The following is a 19,874-nucleotide window of genomic DNA, read 5'->3' as shown; positions in this document are numbered from 1 at the left end:
CAAGGCTGGGGCAGGACTTTCCAAGGCTGCTCTTAAAAAGCGACGATCAGGAACTAGTCAATCCCCAAGGCCAATGAAAATCGTGAGAATGGCGATTTATGCGGAGAAGGGGCCAAACAGAAATAAACGGAGCCCTCGAAGGGGAGACAAGATGGAGATCAGGCTTTCGGACCTCACCAAGCGAAGGATCGTGTGGCAGTGTCCACTCCAGATCAGATCAGATTGTCACATAAATACATAAACAGAAGAGGATCGCGTGGGAATCCTTTTGAATCACTTTCAAACTTCCATCCACCATGGTACCACGCCTAGCTCTTCTCACGCTGGGCCTTGGCCTCGAGGCCGCTGCTCGTCCACTCTCTGCGGGTATGCAGAATATCAAGAATGTTGTGGTGCTGGTACAAGAAAATCGGTCATTCGACACTCTCGTTGGCGGACTGAACTACACCGATGATATTGATGGGTTGGCGGGACGTAAAACCCCCTTTTGCAACCCAGCCAACATTTCGCAACCACATGGCAAGCAGATTTGTGGGAAGCCAACAGCAAACAACATCGCCAAGGATGATCCCGATCACACAATCTGGGGTGGTAACATGCAAGTCTTTGGAAAATATCACCCCGGTCCAGACGATAAATCGACCATGAATGGCTTTGTGTACGAGCAAGATACCTACTACACCCTGGGAGGAGATTTAATGGAGGCCGCCGAAGTCATCAACTACTATACCCCGGATCAAGTGCCTGTGACCAATGCGATAGCTGAGAACTTCGTCTTATTCGACCGCTGGTTTGCTTCTATTCCTGGTCCAACTGATCCTAACCGTGCCTATCTGACTTCCGGTACTTCACACGGTGAAGGAGGCAACACGGATCCCTTCTACGACTCGACTCTCCCTCAAAAGTCCATTTTCCAGCAGCTGTCTGAGAATGGCATTACCTGGGCTAACTACGAGAACTCAACTAAGTCGGATCCACCTTTCGCGCCCGACGCGATGTTCTACAGTTGGACCAAGGATAATGGCAAGGATAAAACCAACGTCTTCGATATCTCGCAATTCTACAAGGATGCCGAGGCGGGCAAGCTACCACAGTTCACATGGATTAACCCGGAGTGCTGTAGCTACATGTCTATGCATCCGAAATCACCGATCAACATGGGCGAGAACTTCATGAAGGGTATCTATGATGCTATTCGTGCCTCGCCCCAGTGGAATGAGACCCTTTTCATCATCACCTGGGATGAACATGGCGGTTTTGCCGACCATGTCCCTCCTCCCACTGGAGTTCCGCCAGGCGACGACATCCCCTGGACTGAACAACCATCGAAGGAAGGTACTGGCGGCGATAAGAACTATACCTTCAACTTCGACCGCTTGGGAATTCGTGTACCGACATTCTTGATTTCCCCCTGGGTCGAAGCGGGCGTTGTGGAGCACCAGGCAGGCAAAAATGAGTACACACATACTTCAATCCTCTCCTTTGTCGCTGAGCTCTGGGGTTTGGAGCCTCTGACTCCACGCGTGAGCTGGTCGCCATCATTCAGCGGCTTAATCACCAACAAATACCGTGATTCGCCCAAAAAGCTTCCCGAAGCTGCTGGCTACCCCCTGAAGCATCAATTACATTCTCATTGATTGGATGTGCTGAATAAATAGAGCTGGGTGGGTATCCGAGCAGATATTATGAACTTGATATGGGTGTTTAACAAGAGAATTCGTACCTGCTCTCGGAAGATACTAGTAAAGCTTCAAACTCATGTTTCTTGCTGCGAGCGATGTTCGATATACAAAACCTGATAGAAGTCCATCTAAGCTTTATGATAAGGAAAGAAAAGCAGCTATAATCCAGACAATGATCACAAGTTTATCGAAACAGTAGGCTACTAAAATCACCAGGCAGCATTATTAATGAATGATGAACCCTGCAGCTACTATAATATCCAACCAATATCTCCAAACAGCTCTATGTTGGTTCCCTTTTTGCACCATGTTGGGTGGCTTAGTCTGCATTTCTGCTAACACCCTTGATGTTCTAGCCTGAAATAGCGGCTAATGAAAGGCCCATAAAACACACACTATCTCATCGGCGTACATCGTCTACTTATGAGCACCCTATCAGATCATTTTGAATCCTTGCTAGCTCAAGCATACTAGTTTGCCATGCATACGCGCCCGCTCCGGCTCTTTTCCGCACAGCCCCTCAACCTATATCCCAGTACGTTCGCTCAACCTTGAAACAGGCCGAACTATTGCGCCCCAAGAATTCTTTTATTTTAAGCACAAAGGTGCTTGCATACGAACAGGGGGTTCGTGCCTCCGCCACATATTGGTACTTGTGGCTGTGGTAGGCGTTGTCGAATGAGGAGTTTCACCAATGTGACTGTCATGATGATATAGCAGTATATGAAAGACGAAATGTCTAGAAGAGCCAGAAAACCCCAAAAAAGATTCCAACTCTTCATAGAAAGCCCTCTGTTCGAGAGATTCTTATCGCATCGCCATCGTAGCCATGCCTTCGAGAAATACATCTAGTACAATGTCTCATGTACCCCATCTTTCTCTCATAATCAACCTTGACCCAGAAAAGGAGCCCTGGTGTGCGGGATATGCCCCATCTCAAGGCCGTCGCTGTCATGCTAGAACAAATGCACTCGGCCGTAGCCGTGCTATGGAGCTTCTTGATAGAGGTACTGAGAGCCTTCTCGCCGGACGTCATATCGATGATCTTCTTGGAGAATTAGCTCCGCATGTACTATGTCAAAGATTTCATCAGGATCAAGCATCAACTCTCACAAGCCGTTGGTCAAGACAAGTCTCTCCATTTGTCAAAGCTCCACAATCACCCCCCAGAAGAAGAACAATCGCCCAGGATCCAAGCACTGCTCGCCGCCATGTTTCCATACGAACTCCAGCAGAGCGACAAAGATATTTACTCAGTGGAATGGAGCAATTGATGAACGAGCTTTCAAGCCTTGAACAAGATCGTCATATTTCGGCTGGGTCTCACGATTCTGGAGTTATGAGAGATTCTCAGCGTGCGATGAGAACGGCTAGAACTAGGAACAACAGTCTTGACGCCACTCCCTCCGATTACGCTTTACGGGAAAATGACTACCAGAGAGTAATCCGATTGAGGCCTTGGAGACACCAATTAATAAATACCAGCGTTCCAGCAGCAGGACAAAGTTCAAGCACTGTAGCTTCTACGTCGGGTCGCCTCCCTGCGGCTCCACCATCAAATTCGGGGGCCTCTAGTTCACCTCAAAGAGAGAATCATAATAATAATTCCGAGTTACGACTGCATTCAGCCAACCCGATTAGATCGAGTTCTGGTATTACGCGTCGGCCTATACAGGGAGATTGTGGGATTTGTTTATCCTCCCTGGAAAATGATATTTGGGAGGACACTGATGATGAGGATAGCGATGAGGCTGAAAATGAGGGCAGCGATGGACCTAAAGATGACGATAATGGATGGGAAGATGAGGACGATGGTGAAGAGTACTGCTCAGATACTACGGAATCTCATCGTTCAAACTCTTCATCTTGGAATGGGGAAGCGGGCAGCGCAGATCAAGCACATCACAGCATCCCATCAACAGAGCGCTACGATATAGTATGGTGCAAAGCGAAATGCGGAGTCAACTACCACAGAGACTGTATTTATCAATGGCTTGCTTTAGATCCTTTCGAAGGACTATCATGTCCAACATGTCGCTCTATATGGGAAAGTTGAATCTCTTCCTGTGTTTCATCTACATGATCAGACAAAAGGCGAGGACTCCTAATCTCTCGGTGGCTACGAACTTTGCAAAATGGCACTTAGAAAAATACCATCTATTTGACACTCTTTTTGATATATGCTAGTACTACAACTAAATAAAGTGGCTGTGCATTGAGGAATCAACAAGTGTCCATAAAACCTAAAAAAGAACAATGAAACGGTGGGGGAAAAAAACAGAAAGAAAGAAAGAAAAAAAAAGAACTTGACTCCAAAAGTATATCACCAAGCACCACATGAAGAAAATGTTGTAATCATGGCCGCGAGTCAAATTTACTCTGGGCTTCTTCCATTTGGAACATTCCAGCGTTTGATGAATGTGAAATTGTGGAAGTATGCTGGTACCTCGTATTCGAAGGAGAAAGTACCTTAGATGGGTGGAGTATGCTCATTGCAACCATGGTGAAAAACATCAACATGGAGTCAAAGACATACATAAATACCTCATGGCTGATGAGGTACCCATCATTCCCTTGTGCATATTCAATGAGCCGAAAGATTGATCGAATGAGGATCAAGATACTAGAAATGTATAAACCGGCCATGACAGTCTCCCAGGTAGTCGAATTCAATAAACTGGTTGAACGTGATGGAGTGAGAGACTTCTCATTGGGGGTTTTGCGCATGCGATAGTGGAATATCGTCGAAGTTACGATAAAAACACTGAAGAACACTAGTTGAATAGCAAGACCGACAATCGTGATGCGTTCCCCCGTAGTCATCGCACTAAGTGTTCCACTTGCCATAATGCCGCCGCCTGGAAATATCGTCAACTCACATTGGCCATGGATCAAAATTGATTGTCGACAACTAGTATTACTTACCTGCTGCTTGCATCATGAACGCGATAACATCTCCAGTGACAAAGATTGCGGTAAGCCACTTGACAGGCACCATGCTCAAATTCTCCGCATCCAAATGCACAATAAGCCGACCTAGGGTCATATATATGGAGGCCGCATAAAGAGGAGGGGCGAGGAGAATCATGATTGTGCCGACTGAATAAATTGGAATGCTGTCTTTGTTATTATGAGCCAGTGTACGGCAGACATAACCTATTATTTGAACTATATCGAGTGTCAGAGATGTTAGAAGTTCTCTCAAAGACCATTTAGGTGCAACTATTGTCTGTTATTGACTCTGGATCAACTTACAGACACCTCCGACGACGAAGACGGAAAAAAACCAGCATCTTGTGCGAAGTACTTGATAGCCATGGTAAAAGGTTGTGAGAACAAACAGTACAAGGAAAATGATTGCAGCCACGAGAGAGGGCGTATAGCGATATAGTTCAAAGCCGACATGACCATCAGATGCCATAGCGACAGAGCGGACTTTCGGGGCCTGATTAGTTAAGAAGTGAAAGTAAATTGATGAAAGACCCTTCGTCAAAGGTTTGACCAAGTTGAAAAGGTTCAAAGGGAAACTGAATCGAAAGGTAATTGTGAGGATCTAGTTCCAGATGTGTTTATCAACCTGATATTTAAATAACATTCAAACTAAGATTTGAAGATTCTTCGAGGCTCGTAGCCGTATTTGAAACGAAAAAGGATCTATGTTCTAGTTTTAGCCTGCCCCAATCAAATTCCTCATTCGTATAAAATACTGCAATACGAGAAACCCGCCACGGACCCACCCGTATTCGCATTTGAGTATCTAGGGCTCCACCATATCCAATCAAGTACGGTATGTACAGATTTCAGTGGGGACTCAGTGGGGCGAGCCTAATCCTTAGTTAGTAGCAAGGAGAATGTCTGTCGGTTCACTGGCAGAAAATACGTGGTTGCATCAAGTCAAAAACATTGCACCATTGAGAGCAAACCTTGAAATAAACTTGGCACCAAATCACTAAGAAAATCTCCTTTTAATAGATCTGATAGGCCCCGGAGTTTAACCGCAGGCTAGTTTGGAACTTGAATGAGCCGATAAGGCACCGCCCGTGATACTAAGAGCAAATTAGACTACCATGTATACTCATGATTAGATACTGTTCACTTATGATTATACATTAAATTATCAAAATTAGCTGGTTTTGATCCTAGTCGTTAAGACGTGGTTTATGAAGTACTAACATATGCCAATGGCAGTTTCACGACCTCGTTAGGCCACAACATGAACGCGGACAAGTGACTCTCATGCAGGCTTTCGATGAGCGCATTGACTTTTAGTATCTCTCTCTCAAATGAGCCCCTCATAAACCAAGTATCGAATAGGGTATTTATAAGAAAAAGATGAGCAAGAATGATTAGCGAAAACCCATGAAGATTGTCATGTTCACTTCTCTCGAGGGATGCCAAAAATTGACTTGGAAGGTCGATAGGCCAGGACAGAATCGCTGCATCTTCAAAATCCAGTTGAATCTCATGGCTAGCAGGGCTTTCGGTCACCGTGTAACTCAATACGTTGGTAATCCGCGCATAGGCTTTGTCTAGGACGTCTATAGCTCCAGAGTTGGCCTCCACAACCCAGTCTGAAGCCCCAGCTTCCGAATGTTGAGATGTTGACGTCTCCCAACCGCTCGAGATGTTATTTTCAGCAGAGTCAAATACGTTCAGGGAAGCCCTTAGGTTTGCAACCGCTTGGCGAGCACCTTCAGCGAATTTGACTAGCCGTTGGGAACAGTGAGAAAGTCGAGAAGATGGAGCGTCATATTCCAGTTCCTTCCCGGTTTCATCGGTATTAGGAAGTACCACCATTTGGCGAAGTCTGCTAGATTTCAACGTGTACCATTGTTCTCCTATCACGGATGATACCCCTCGATTGAGATGTAACCAATTCAGACGCAAAATGTCCTTTGTTGAACTAGGACTGCCCATAGAGATGGTCATCTCTCTGGGGGGAACAGCCAGTGGATTCAGCTCCTGCACCTTCAATGAAGCAAATGCAAATGCAACAAGTAGCAAAGAGCCCGAGAAGATAGACTCAGCATTAGACGGAGAAATGTATGGTATCTCCTCTCTGAAACCTTGCAATCCTCTTTGATGGTGCTCGACAATTATTGTCAAGTCCACCTTATCCGTGTCTTCAATATATCTAGTAGTGACGTATTCATGCTGATGCGTGATCATATGAATGCCAGCTAGCGCCAAAAGGAGATGCATCAAATATACATTCTTCGATGCTAACTCGGGAATGATTTGCTTCCACACCAGGGCTTTCCTGGTGTGCAAAGACATTTTGCCGGCTGTATGTGAATGGTAAAACTGAAGTAGTTTCAGATCATTCATATTTAGATCCCGCTGTCCTCGGGAAGACTGGGTCGAAAAGATCGCTGGCAATGTCGCATTTATCTCTGCTAGCGGAACTGACCCAAATGACGGCCGTCCGTCCGAAGGCGCCAGAGATTCTGTTGAAAGAGAAGCATCGTTGCTGCCAGCCTCTTCTCGCCTGGATCTAGGTTGCTTTTTTGCAGAGATGCGAGGGCTCGGGTAATAACACGTCTCGCCTCGGGAAGAGCATGTACCACAGGCCGGTTGAAGTTCATCACACTTTTAGAGGTCAGCTTCAGGTGCATACTGGGAAAATTGAAGGACGAGAAGCTTAATGGTCATACTTTTACCCTCCGCGATTTGCATGGATAGCAGCCATTGCGGGACTTAGTGTGACGAGCTCTATGTCTTTTCAGAGCACGTTGGTTTTCTGCAGGTAAGTCGTCCATCACCTAGTTTATAGAAAATTTTGAAAGGAGAAAGAATGACGCGACGCCATGATTGGCAGATTAATGAAACTGGGGCCTAGCTCAGCTTTAGAGTTGGGAGTCAAAATGCGGCGAGGGCTTGGGCGGCCAATATGGACCAAAGACGTAGATTGATGGACTATCCCTTTTACATTTAAGTAAAAAAAAAAACATCAATAGTGATTCATCCAGAGATGATCAATCGGACATCGTTGGTGGGAAGAAATGGAATTGTGAATTTGATTTCCCCTTTTTTTAATTTTTTTTTGTTATTGTCAGCATTGAAGAAAAAAGATAGAATGCTAGTGACATATCAGTACTTAATTGGGATTGAATATCTTCGTGAAGTTGATTTTGCCATATATTTTTCAGTTTTGTGTATTCTCAAATCGAAAATAACGTCCATAGCTATATCTCAAGTATATCTTGTCTAAAAGACATCAAAGCGATGTCTTCAATTGTGCAATAACCGAATGTACTAGTACATGTTGTGTCCTGTACTCTAGTTGCTGTTGCGTTGTTGAAGTAGACATGCTTATATGAATGGATTTGTTTGTATAAAAGACGATGTCACACCCTAAAAGGAAACAGGCAAATTATTGTAATCTTCGAGATATCCTCAGGTTTGGAAAGTAGACTCCAATCCCACTCAATTCTTGTTTTGAAAGGAATCAGTCGCAGTTGTCGACCTTATGTTATGTTAGATATAGGAAGGATTTTAGGTTCGCAGATAGCTTGAGCTGCGCCTGATCATGAATTCAATTGATGAATTCTCTTTGTTATTTTACGTAGTTCTAACAGAATTTCTCAGCTAGTAACGCCCGGAAGATCCCAAAACATCCATCATTCTCTCGATTGATCTGGCGTATATTTCGACCGCTTGCATTTTGAGGACCGTCAACTCGAGTTTTCCAGAATTCTCGGCAATGACCCTGGTGTAGTCGTCTCGGACAGTGCGATTTAAATTGATTTTCCGGACGCCCAGTTGGAATAGTCTATTGAAAAAGGGCGTCGGAGACAGGATGTGTTCCCTGGAGTGCTAACGGAGTCGCTGCTACTGCCTTTCCGATTTCAGCACGACTAGAAATTGAATTTACAGTAGCAACCTGATGCCCGGATCAAAGATCCCTTAGAAACTGAGAAATGTTAGTTTACGGAGTTCATCGTGTCTTTATCCCGATAGTAGCGCGCCACGATACGTCCTTGCGATGTCGGTCAACTCCGCAATTCTGCTTGGGTGCAATTCTTCTGGCCCTTTTCATGCGTATAATGCTTCTTCGCGCTAATGAACGGTTGAGAAACGGTGAGACTACAGTCGCACATGAGATAAAAGGGGAAAGTCAGGCTGAGATGCCTGGTGTTGGCGAGGATGAGCGCCTAGAGCGAAGAGAAAATCTTAGATTCATTGCGTAGAGAGGCATGCTACAATTATTTGCCGTATTTTGAAGGCCAATGAAAGGCTTTGTATGTCTTGGATTTCAGCTCTGAACTTCCTAAGATTTGATTCTAACGCCCCCAATGTGATACGAGATGTTTTGAATGAGAATTCGCTTTGCTTTCCGCTTCTTTATTCCCCTCTTATTTTGGCATAAAGTTGTTATTGGAACTACTTAGTTCTTTCTTTGGATCAGATCTACTTTTTGATCAGTCGATCATACATTCTTCACATTTCAAAGGCATTTCGAATTGTGAGAATTGCATGGCGCGATAGGATTCTTGGTATTATGGAGAAGAATATACTGAGGAGCCCATTGCGGTGAATTAATCATTCAAGTCTTAAAGTTGAATTTCAATTCTGTTTAACGGCCACGATACTCCTTGAAAACTGTTGAAGTTACCCGCACAAAGATTGGTGCTCAAAGTGGCCGAGTTCCTGGTACCATGGAGATGTTCTTCAACATTCTTCGTGAAAAGGGAATTCGGGGTGTGAACAGAGGAGTCAATGCCGTCGCGCTACGACAAGTCACCGGTTGGTCCTCCAGAATTGGTATGTCTCGCTTTGCCGAGGAAAGCATTCGATCTATCACTGGGAAAAGCGAGGAGAAGCTTCAATTTGGCGAGAAACTCTTGGCTTCAACGATGGGTAGTACCCTTAGTTGCTGGAATCAGCCATTTGAAGTAAGTCTTACTCAGTATCGGAAAAAGTAGAATGATTGCTAATGATTAGGTCCTCCGTGTGGAAATGCAATCTATAAAAAACGATCCTACCCGTCCTGAAAATCCGACGATGATATCTACATTCACGCACATTTTTGCGGCTTCTGGAGTCAAGGGAGTATTTCGTGGGGTAGTTCCCCGTATTGGAGTAGCAACATGGGCTACAGTTTGTGTGGTAGGATTTGGTGACACGGTTAAGGAGATGGTCGCACGCAAATGATGTTGATGAATCCTGCTGTAGATAACCTAGAAAAGGCTCGATCCATTCTATTTAAAGCTTAATTGAAGCGATTTCCTTCTCCTATATTTCTATTGGAAGCTTGAGACCTGATAGCCAGAATTGGATACTGAGAGTTCAAGGGTAGTACCTACTAGTACGTACTGCAACTAGAGTGTATACATATTAACTGTCTACGTACTAGATTCTATGTAGTCCATGGAGTACAAGATTTGAATATTTAATGCTATTAGAGACTGCATGTGAAATTTCCAGGAGTAGAACTCAATTGGTACTGGTGGATACTATCTACCAACTAGTAGTTATTCACGCCTTCCAAGGCGTGAGTGAAGGTTCACGATTCATGTTATACAATATATCTACCTGGAGCACCTCCAGGTAGATATATTGTAAGCGAGTGGCTACTTCTGGCGCGTATACCTACATCACTTCATTCATGCATAAATGAAGGTCGATAGAGAAGACATGGGCTTTAAAGGATGGCAGGGATTGAAGGAACTATATTAATCCTCAGTGCTGTTAAGTCATCCTCGCTTTCAATCCGTCTCAGATTTCGACTTTTGTGCACTTTTTGAGCTTTTGTTTTCTATGAATATATAACACCAGCGTATTGCTAAAAGCAAAATTGCACCGATAACTCAGGGGTAGAGGTTAGTAATCTCTTGTCTACGGTGTCACAATTACCTATTCTAACAATTAAATAGTGAGGATTTGCAGTGTCCTAAGTCGGGCGTTCAAATCGCTCTCGGTGCTCATCTTTTTATTCTTTTTTTATTCTTTTTCTTTTTAATCTCTGATGAGATGCAGATGGAAGAAAAATTAAGTCTTCAATCATTTTGAAATTGAAACAGGGAGCACCTCGTTCTCAAGACGTTTGATTCGCTTGCAGGTTTTTAGCCAACGAGTCTTCTAGGCGGCGTTGTCACCCATACGAGTGGTCTGTGTTTTCAAGACATCATATGCAAAGACATGTGCAATTCGTATATGCCAAAAATGCTAAGGCCGAACAAGTAGACACTACCAACTACTTAATCAGTACCGAGCTAGATTCCAGGAGGAAGTCTCTAATACAGTTCAATTTAAATGTAAAAGTAACTATACTCATGCTGTATCATTTTTATCACCGCTCCTGTTAGAAGTTCTCAAGGACGTCCAGGGAACTTTATAATCCCTTGCCAGTGGAACATAAAGAAGGACTACGAGGTCATCAGTGGGTATATTGTTTATTTAGCTGTCTTGACTGAAGGCATTCTGAAGATAGACTCCTTGCCAATATAGTGGCCCAGGATAATGAAAAAGAAAAAAAATGAGAACGTTCTTATTATTTGGAGTTGCTATCAGATCGCTGTTTTCTTGCTGCAAGTTGCTGGCCAGGTTTGATGAGTAGAAGAATAGCCGGAAGCTGTGCTGCCGCAAATCCAATCATAACCCTCATTTGTGTGGTGAAACTGCCGGCAAAGACCTGGTGTACCTCATCTTTCAAATGGGGAGCGAAATTTTTCATTCTTTCGACATTTTCCAGAAAGAAGTGAAGCTCATGTTTTGTAAGGATTCCCTGTAGATGGTTTGCTAGGCGACCGTTTAGGATATTGGATGCTATGGCAAGGCCAAGAGCACCACCAAGAAATCGAACCTGAACAACAAATCCTGTTGCAATCGCTGCAGATGCGACAAGATACCAATGGTTAGCCAATTACTCTCTAGTTTTTGTAGCATGGAATCTCCTCGCGGAAGGGGGAAAATACTCAGATCTCTGTCCTCGACGATGTAGGGTGGCGCTAGCACTAAAACTCCCATCGTAAGGCCCAGACCAGCTCCCGCAATAGCTTCATAGACTATATCTGTCGCATGAAACCCTGTAGACGCGGCAATAGTTGATAGAAGGCCTACCCCCACTGTATGAATGATGCAGCCAACAAGCAATGAATATATGAATGGGATGCGTCCTCTGGAGCTGAAGATATTGACAAGACCGGCTGCAACAGCGGCAACAGCCGAATATCCAATCAAGTAAACGCCGGCATCGAGAGGCGACTTGTCCAACAATAATTGTGCTTGTTGTGGGACGTATACCAGCACGACGTTATATACTGCCCCGGTGACAAATGAAGAACTTTGAAAATGTCAAACAGAGCAATCGTAGGAGGAATATTTACGTGCCACTTACATGAGAATCCCCATCCATGCGCGATCAAAGATCCAGCGCTTAGGGAAAATTGGATCTTGCTTTGGGAAGTCAGAAAGATGCCATTCCCAGCCGAAGAAACCAATCCATGAAATGCCTGCGAGGACAAGGAGTGCAATAGAAGTTCTTGCAGACCAAGTAAATGCCAGGTTGACTTCATTCAAGACCGAGATTATCAGGAATGACCCGGTCAGGAGCAGAAATGACCCCATAAGATCAAGATTGGCGAATGATCGATACGAGGCACGCGTTCTGAGCGATGGAGTGTGCTGGTCGAGGCCGAAATTGGTTGGCATAGCTACTGCAAGTATTATAATCGCAATGGCGCACAATGGGGCACTAGAAGTTTTATATAATCAGTCAGTCATATTCGAGTGCGACTCATACATTATTCCGTACTTGATGAAGAAAACCCATCTCCAGGCCTCGCCATGCGCAAGGGCACCTCCGATGATAGGGCCAATCAAAGATGCAAGAGCAAGGCAAAATGACATGAGTCCGCTATAAACCGGAAGCTTCGTCTTTGGGGCTATTTCATAGATGCATAGAATTGCCAAGGCGTAGACACCAGCACCGCCTAATCCCTGTAGTGCTCTAAAGATTATGCTGCGTTCGAAGATTAGTACAGCCTCGAAAAGAAAAACCCAAGGTCTTTAAAATTGGATAATTGATGGGCTCACAGTTGATTGACTGTATTAGCACATCCGCATCCAATCGAGAAAGCGAGCAAAAGAACAAAAGCAGCCATTGTCGTATGCTTTCTTCCAATGATATCGCTGCCTTTGGTCCATATCGCCATAGACCCTGTATGTATCCTAGGGTCAGGAAAAGCAATATAACATCAGGTGTTACATAGTATTTCGTACCGGTATAAGTGGCCAAGTATCCAGTTATAATCCAACTTCTCTTCTCAAATCCCTCGAGACTGTCTGTGATGGTGGTGAGAGATGAGCTCACAATGGTGACATCCAAGTTAGAGAGGAAGAATCCAATCAGGAGCCTTCGAGTGATATACTGGTTAGTTTCCGGTCCCAAATTATATGGTCTTATATCGCTGCAAATCGTAGTCTTACCCACTTATGGTGAGGATTAACCTCCATCCTGTTGGATAGACGATTTCGCTTCCTGGAGACAATGTTCTTTGTGCCGACCCCTTTTCCTCACAGGTATTCTCTCTTCCAATACGCCCAGGCTGCTCTTTCTTCGTAATAGGCGGATCTGCAAACTGAATACGTCCAGACATGGCTGTTAGGCCTCTGGGATTAACAACTTCTGACTTCACGTGTGGACGATGACTGAAATGACAGCCATCGCTGCAACGAGGAAAAATTCTGAACGGGACCATTGACTATGTAGGACCAAGCCCCGCGTATATTCACCCCAGGGGCTCCAGGTGGAACGCGGGAGATGCGCGATGACAGAATGTGGAATTTATTGAACTAGATGATCTACGTCGATCATTGAACCTAGATCCTGTATTCAGTGGCTTGGCATACATTTACCCTAGGAGACTGGCCTATCTTCATGGACTACGCATCTCTAGCCGAATTTAGAGCTGCTTATCTTGACTATTCTTATCTTGAGTTTTATTTCTATTGTTCGATGTCATTACTCATGTGTTTGTGTATGGCGACGGGGTGGCTCGGAAAGGGGGGCGACTGGCTCTGCCTCATTCTTCCCTCCTCAGCCAAGGCATTCAAGATGCCACTCACACTTTAAATCGCGCGTTTTACCTTTATCTTGCGATGTTTGAGTCTCTGTTTCTCCTTGCTGGGGTTGATCTCTGCACCCCTGAATGATACGGCGGGCGAAGTCGAGGTTCATCAACGTCGTCAAGTAAGGGCTGCGCACTGACACTGACTCTATTGGAATGCGTTGTCTCACGTCCTCATGCACAATACCAGACCGCCGTCTGTACAACCGAATTCACATTCACTGATTGATTGGCATCGAGTAATTGTTTGGTCATTGGTGGAAGCCAGAGGACTACTTGAGGAAGGTTTCAAACTATTATCGGGTTCATCAAAGATTAAATGAGCCTCTAGGTTGATCAAAGAGCTTAAATCTGATGTTTGGTAGACATTTGACTAGCATCATAAGTCTGATCCGGCCTAGATGGGGTAGTACTGATCTATTTGAGCTAATAGTCCTATATATATATATATATATATACTCGTTAGTTACTACTAATACTAACTATAACTAGTAGTTATAGTATACGACATGCAACCAGTCTGATATACCAGGTTAATAAGCCCTCTCCCTCATTATGATAGCTCCCAGTTATCGTCTTATCTATTTAATTACCTTCTCATACCCCACACTCATACCTGAGAGGCTATTCAACTTTCATTTCTGTTTATCTCAGCAATTTCCAATTGAATACGGCGATGTAGTTGACCAAGCGGAGAGTGCCAAGTTGTGGTCTGTGCGTTAGCCCTGGCCGAGCGGGAGAGTCTCCTAAACATCATCCATCATCCCCGCCGACGACAGCCTGTCAACAACTTTTCCTTGATTCTTGATAATTTGTGGTGCTTGGAACGGCATGTTCTAAGTGCCATTGGCTTCTTCCCGAATTGTGCCCGGGAAACCATGGACCCTTCCAAGGCAGCTTCAAGCAATGTGACTGGTATGGAAATGGAGACCGAAATTCCTCGACCCCGAAGCTCAAACTTATTGCTCACACCCGCATAGTCGAATATACCGACCCATCGGGGTTATTTCCTCAGGTACAGTCCGTTGTCGAGCCCAAGCTACCGTTGAAAAATCTCCATTGGAAATCTCCTACTCGCCCCGTTCGATCGATTGAATCCCTCCGCATCGGCTTTGCGCCCGCCCAAACAGACTCCGGCGAAAGGAAATCTTCTAGTGATGGTACTGGATCTGTGCCACATCGACGGCATCAAATTCCAGGTCTGCGACAAACTCCATATCTGAAAGTCTATATCCTACGCTGTGACGACAATGATACCTATAAAGCCACGGCGCGGAAGGCGTTGCGGGAGTGGATTAAATCCCAGAGTGTATCCAGCTCATCGCAAACGACTGGTAGCAGCCAGGAGAAACATGATGCATTCGAATGGTTGATCTTACATGTGGTTCAAGACGGGGATGGCGCGGAGAAAGCACCTGCACCGACTTCGAAATGGGGACGGAGTACAACGACGGTCTTGGAGAAAATCAAAGCTGATTTCAATGGGTCTTCCAAAACTGCCGTTGATCGTGTGGGACAACTGAGGCTTCCAAAGGAAGGATCTGCAAAATCTCCCGAATTTGCTGAGCAATTGGAGGATCTGATTGACAAAATGAAGAATGGCATTTTAGCTTCCTTCGATCTCCGCGTAGCCCAGTACGAGGAGGATATAAAAGAGAAGGATGCGCAGAGGAGTCTGCCTGGGTGGAACTTCTGCACGTTTTTCATCCTTAAGGAGGGCCTTGCACGAGGCTTTGAAAACGTGGGCTTATTCGATGATGCACTGGCTGGCTATGATGAGTTATCTGCTGGACTAGATGCTGCAATTAGAGATCAGATGGAAGGGAATACAGAGCAACCCGGAAATACGCTTCTGAACTCGAGCAAGCCATGGGTCGAAGCTGCTAAAAAGGCTTTAGATGCTGGCATATTAGCTACCGAGGACTACGATATCGGCTCGCCTTTGAGTATTCAACCGGATGACTTCCCGCTTAGCTCCAACAAATTACCTTACCGTGAAATGATTCTTGCCAGCGATATCTCTATCTTCGATTTTCGCACTTATATCTTCTCTCGTCAACTCACCTTGCTACTTCGCGCAGCAAGGGCCCCGTCTTTGATTGGAGATGACGCTTCCACGCGCGAGAAAAAGCCAGAAGACCTTATCCTACTGTCCGAAGTTTGCCAAAGATCAACAGAATATATCAGTCTTGCCGCGCGCACCCTCCGCTATGGCCTAGAATGCGGACTAGCAGAGGTCGAAGACAAGGCTAAGACGAATATCATAAACAATATCGTTTCCAATTGGGCATATTGCGCAGCATTGCAAGTTCTGGATCAAACCTTCACCTCGAGCCTCAGTCTTCCCGAAACATCTACACCTGCTGTCAATCAGCCCAAGGAATCTTCAAATTCCCCCTCGCCAGCTCCAGAGAATCGCAGCGACATTCCCCGCCGGTCAAGTTCATTAGTTCAATCATCGTCCGGTCGTCCTCCCCGGCCAGTCACTCAGGATATATCTGAATCAGTTGGTTTGCTTCAGCGACGTTTAACCTTAGACCACCCCAAATCCGCCCCAAGCCTGCCTCAGAAGACCGGCTCTGAGCAATTGGCTTCAAGTAGAGCGGAATTGCTTCTTCTCGCTCGGCGGACTCTTGAGGAGATTTCTCAGCGACTAGGATGGGTTCAGGGGTGGAACGACCTCGACTTGCTTTTTGATGACAGTCGCGGCGGCTCTGGTGGTCTAGCAGAAGTCTCATTGGATGATGACGCGAAAAAAATTGAAGCTAAACCAGAAAGCACCTCTCTGGCCGGCATTGAGTTACCGAGCCTCATAGCAGGACTCGAATCTCGAGAGTCCTATTTGTCATTGTTTGAACACCTTACGGATCAAATTCTTCGACATAATATTGTCGCAAACCGTGCCAACTCTGCCGAGGTGGCTTTGGCAGAAATTGCTATCCTTCGTTTCCGGCAAGGCAATTACGAGGCTGCAGCCTCATACTTCCACCAAATGGCCCCGTTCTACGGCAGCAAACTCTGGGTTGTCTTAGAAGGAACCATGCTGGAGCTTTACTCGCGGTGCTTGAAAGAACTCAACCGTAGTGAAGACTATGTTCGGATGATGCTCAAGCTCCTCGCCAAATTCGCTTCATATTCGCAATCCAAGTTATCCCTACGCCAGAAGTCTTTATCTACTCCGACGTCTATTGTACAGCAAGAGCAGCTTTCTGGATACGTGGCTGACCTTTTTGAAGGCGCAAAGGGATTACAAAAGGACGTTACCTCATCACTGCTGGACTTCTTTGCAGACCTTCATGTGGACCCGGCGATTCGACTCTACGATGATAAGGACGGATTCCAGATCCAATTGTCCTTGCGATTTCTGCTCGGCCCGCAGATCAATATCGACTCTGTCAAGCTTAGGCTTATAAGCGCCAGCAGTTCCCAAAATGCGGAACATTGGATTGAAACATCGACCAATCTTACGATCAAGTCGTCCACGACCAAGATTCTAATTGACTCACAGGTAAGGACTTTGTTCATTCATCTCCGGCCAAATCTTCACAGCTAACGTCTTTCGCTGTAGACTACACTGCAAGGCAAATATGTTATTGACCGTCTACAAATGAAGTCTGGTAATCTGCTCTTCACATTTGATAGTGGTCAGCATTCTAGTCTTCCACTTGGCTTCCGGGAAACAGATGATGCAGACGAAGCGGATCGACGACCTTACATATTCTGTTATCCTGCACCAAATGGGCTGCAGGCAAAGGTCGTATCGCCCCACTTGATCAACCTGGAAGCAATGCGTACGCTGGAGCTGGAACTCCACAGCGGACGGAATGACATTGAAGCCGGTACAATTCGTGTCAGACCAGCTACGGCCGGTCTTCGTCTACGAATTTCCGAAGCAGAGCTGGTAGACGGCGAGCTGGATTTGGTAGCTAATAATGACTCTGGCGCCATTGAATTCTCTCATTTGTCTTCACAATCGTTTGTACGACTACGCATTCCTTATACTGTGGAAGAAGCTTATACCACACTTTCTGCGCGGGCAGAGATCGCATATGAGACTCCACAGGGCCGGTTTGCTTTTTCGACGGTGCATAGCGTTGTCGCCACGCTGCCCATATCGGTCAATGTGCAGGACATATTCAAAGATGATATGTTGTTCTCGCGTTTCACCATCAGCCCCGCCATGCTGATCCCACTGCGCATTACAAACTGCAGCCTCCCAAGCTCGGAGACCTCTGAGGTTCAATCTAGTATCGCTGGCCCTGTGGCTTTGGATGTTTTCCCCAAGCAGCCCGCTTCCCTTCTATACAAAATTCGCCCTTCTGACAAATCAGCCACGGCGTCTTCAACTGGAAAGCGCAGCCTTCGCCTTCGTGTGGACTTTACCTGTGTAGATGATGAATGTTTGGATGCGATTGAAAAGCAGTTTACAACTTCTCTTGCATCGAGCCCATTCAATCACAATGCTACACTACTTACATCACATCTTGTGGGCAGCATTCGTAGCCATCTCTCTACGGCCGATATGGAGGTCATTGGTCTGATCCGGGAAATCGAATTGGCCAGCTATCGTAACGTCAGATGGGATGACTTACTAGGTGCCTTAAAGGGACGCACTGACGAGATGCGGAAGTGGCTCATGGCATGGCACGAGGTGAGTTGATTTGCCGTCAAGGAAGGAGCTATGTATTCTTTGCGAATGTTAACCGGCTTTGATACAACAGGAAAACCCAATCATCCGCCTTCCTCCGCAACCTTCCATCCCCACCCGAAGTATCGTGATTCCGGTCGACATTCCCGAAATCCAAGTGGTGCATACAGCCGAACTGCAGCTCCAGCCCAGCGCCGGTGCCATGGAGTCCGGATCAAACCACGCAGCTGTTGGCCAGATGATTACTGCTGAGTTGTGCCTTCGCCACACACGACGTTGGTGCTCCCCAACGACTCAGGAACTGGCTGGGCAACCGCTCGAATGCTCATATGAGCTACACGCCAACCCTGATCTTTGGTTGTTGGGTGGACGGCGTCGGGGCAACTTCCTCACTCGTGATGGAGAAACTACCAAGTTCACGGTCTTGTTGTTGCCTCAGAAACCGGGCCATCTGCTCTTACCTGGGCTGGAGATTCGTACCTACGCACCATCACAGTCACTGCCCCCAACCTCTCCTCCTGCAACGGATTCGGCAATTGGAGCAAACCCCGGCCTTCCGACCCAGCGACAACCGATCCCCTGTGAGGTGGACTATCGTAATCATGGAGAGACTGTGCTCGTTTTGCCAGACCTTCGCAAGACGACGGTCAGCCTCAGTACCTCTGGTACGGGCGGTACATCATGGCTAGTGGACTCGGAGCGACGCTCGGAGGTGTATTGATCTAGATAGCTTATGTGCATGGCTGTCTCATGAAAGTCCCATGGTAGGAGTTCGATCTTGTATATGGATCTACGAATGATGAACGTACAGTATCTATTGGTAACCAAACATACTATTTCCACTCTCATTGTTAGCTCTAGTATAAGATATTCTATATTGGGACATATTAGATAGGAGTATGTAAATCATTCAAATCAGGCATTAGACATTTAATTAAGCTCGGATCAAATTCTACAGTATGAGCGAGTGCTCCGTATATTGTGTGCTACATCGGTAACCAACACGGAACTTCTATACTAAGTCTTCAGCTCTTGAGCTGTCAAACAACCAGAGTCCCCACATGTAAAATTCGGGATATGCACCCTCAAATCCCTTCCCGTAAGGCCTTCAGTCTCGGCCGATGTGTTTGTTAAAATCCTAGTTGTATGTACTGATATACATTGTTTTGCAAAAAAGACGGGTGGGGATGGAGTGTTGATTGGCGGGGGGCGCCTCTCAACAAAAAACTGGACCCGCCCGCCCAACAAGCGGGCCCCGGTTTGGCTGGAGTACTTCAATTATACCCGCCCGGCCCGCTACCGCCCAGTGTTAGTTGTATGTCTTGAAGTAGCCACAGTATGTATAGTAGAAGTAAATATGTTTCCAAGCATACCAAAGTGCAGATTTTTCCAAGAGAAAATTTTCTCGCTGATCTAAATTAGTTTAGAGCAGACATACATACAGTAGTAGGGAGTACAGTCATGCCATCCCAA

The 19,874-nt window shown here is 45.8% G+C and overlaps 7 protein-coding genes across 7 annotated transcripts; 4 read left to right on the top strand and 3 right to left on the bottom strand.

Annotated features, from left to right (window-relative positions):
• Positions 1-296: 296 nt before the first annotated feature.
• N7469_008161 (uncharacterized protein) lies at positions 297-1,637 on the top strand (the record flags this gene model as incomplete). Its single annotated transcript, XM_056647079.1, has 1 exon — positions 297-1,637. The coding sequence occupies one exon, from the start codon at positions 297-299 to the stop codon at positions 1,635-1,637; it is 1,341 nt and encodes a 446-aa protein (XP_056498630.1).
• Positions 1,638-2,538: 901 nt separating this feature from the next.
• On the top strand, positions 2,539-3,738 carry N7469_008160 (uncharacterized protein; the record flags this gene model as incomplete). The annotated part of the gene is made up of 1 exon (XM_056647078.1): positions 2,539-3,738. The coding sequence occupies one exon, from the start codon at positions 2,539-2,541 to the stop codon at positions 3,736-3,738; it is 1,200 nt and encodes a 399-aa protein (XP_056498629.1).
• A 299-nt stretch (positions 3,739-4,037) lies between these two features.
• Positions 4,038-5,103, bottom strand: N7469_008159 (RTA1 domain-containing protein; the record flags this gene model as incomplete). Its single annotated transcript, XM_056647077.1, has 3 exons — positions 4,038-4,540; positions 4,608-4,850; positions 4,938-5,103. 3 exons carry the CDS (start codon positions 5,101-5,103, stop codon positions 4,038-4,040), a joined length of 912 nt encoding a protein of 303 aa, XP_056498628.1.
• A 737-nt stretch (positions 5,104-5,840) lies between these two features.
• On the bottom strand, positions 5,841-7,441 carry N7469_008158 (Zn(II)2Cys6 transcription factor domain-containing protein; the record flags this gene model as incomplete). Its single annotated transcript, XM_056647076.1, has 2 exons — positions 5,841-7,271; positions 7,337-7,441. 2 exons carry the CDS (start codon positions 7,439-7,441, stop codon positions 5,841-5,843), a joined length of 1,536 nt encoding a protein of 511 aa, XP_056498627.1.
• A 1,899-nt stretch (positions 7,442-9,340) lies between these two features.
• On the top strand, positions 9,341-9,836 carry N7469_008157 (mitochondrial DNA replication protein; the record flags this gene model as incomplete). The annotated part of the gene is made up of 2 exons (XM_056647075.1): positions 9,341-9,577; positions 9,627-9,836. 2 exons carry the CDS (start codon positions 9,341-9,343, stop codon positions 9,834-9,836), a joined length of 447 nt encoding a protein of 148 aa, XP_056498626.1.
• A 1,339-nt stretch (positions 9,837-11,175) lies between these two features.
• N7469_008156 (uncharacterized protein) lies at positions 11,176-13,282 on the bottom strand (the record flags this gene model as incomplete). Its single annotated transcript, XM_056647074.1, has 7 exons — positions 11,176-11,513; positions 11,600-11,967; positions 12,022-12,378; positions 12,427-12,645; positions 12,720-12,843; positions 12,906-13,039; positions 13,113-13,282. The coding sequence occupies 7 exons, from the start codon at positions 13,280-13,282 to the stop codon at positions 11,176-11,178; spliced, it is 1,710 nt and encodes a 569-aa protein (XP_056498625.1).
• A 1,349-nt stretch (positions 13,283-14,631) lies between these two features.
• N7469_008155 (putative TMEM1 family protein) lies at positions 14,632-19,122 on the top strand (the record flags this gene model as incomplete). The annotated part of the gene is made up of 4 exons (XM_056647073.1): positions 14,632-14,668; positions 14,734-17,261; positions 17,322-18,404; positions 18,475-19,122. 4 exons carry the CDS (start codon positions 14,632-14,634, stop codon positions 19,120-19,122), a joined length of 4,296 nt encoding a protein of 1,431 aa, XP_056498624.1.
• Between the last annotated feature and the right edge of the window lie 752 nt (positions 19,123-19,874).

Source organism: Penicillium citrinum (genome assembly GCF_028827155.1).
Source record: "Penicillium citrinum strain IBT 23319 chromosome Unknown utg000007l:1.0-2040159.0:1.0-2041076.0, whole genome shotgun sequence".
NCBI lineage: Eukaryota > Fungi > Ascomycota > Eurotiomycetes > Eurotiales > Aspergillaceae > Penicillium > Penicillium citrinum.
This window is presented reverse-complemented; position numbering and strand designations above follow the sequence as displayed.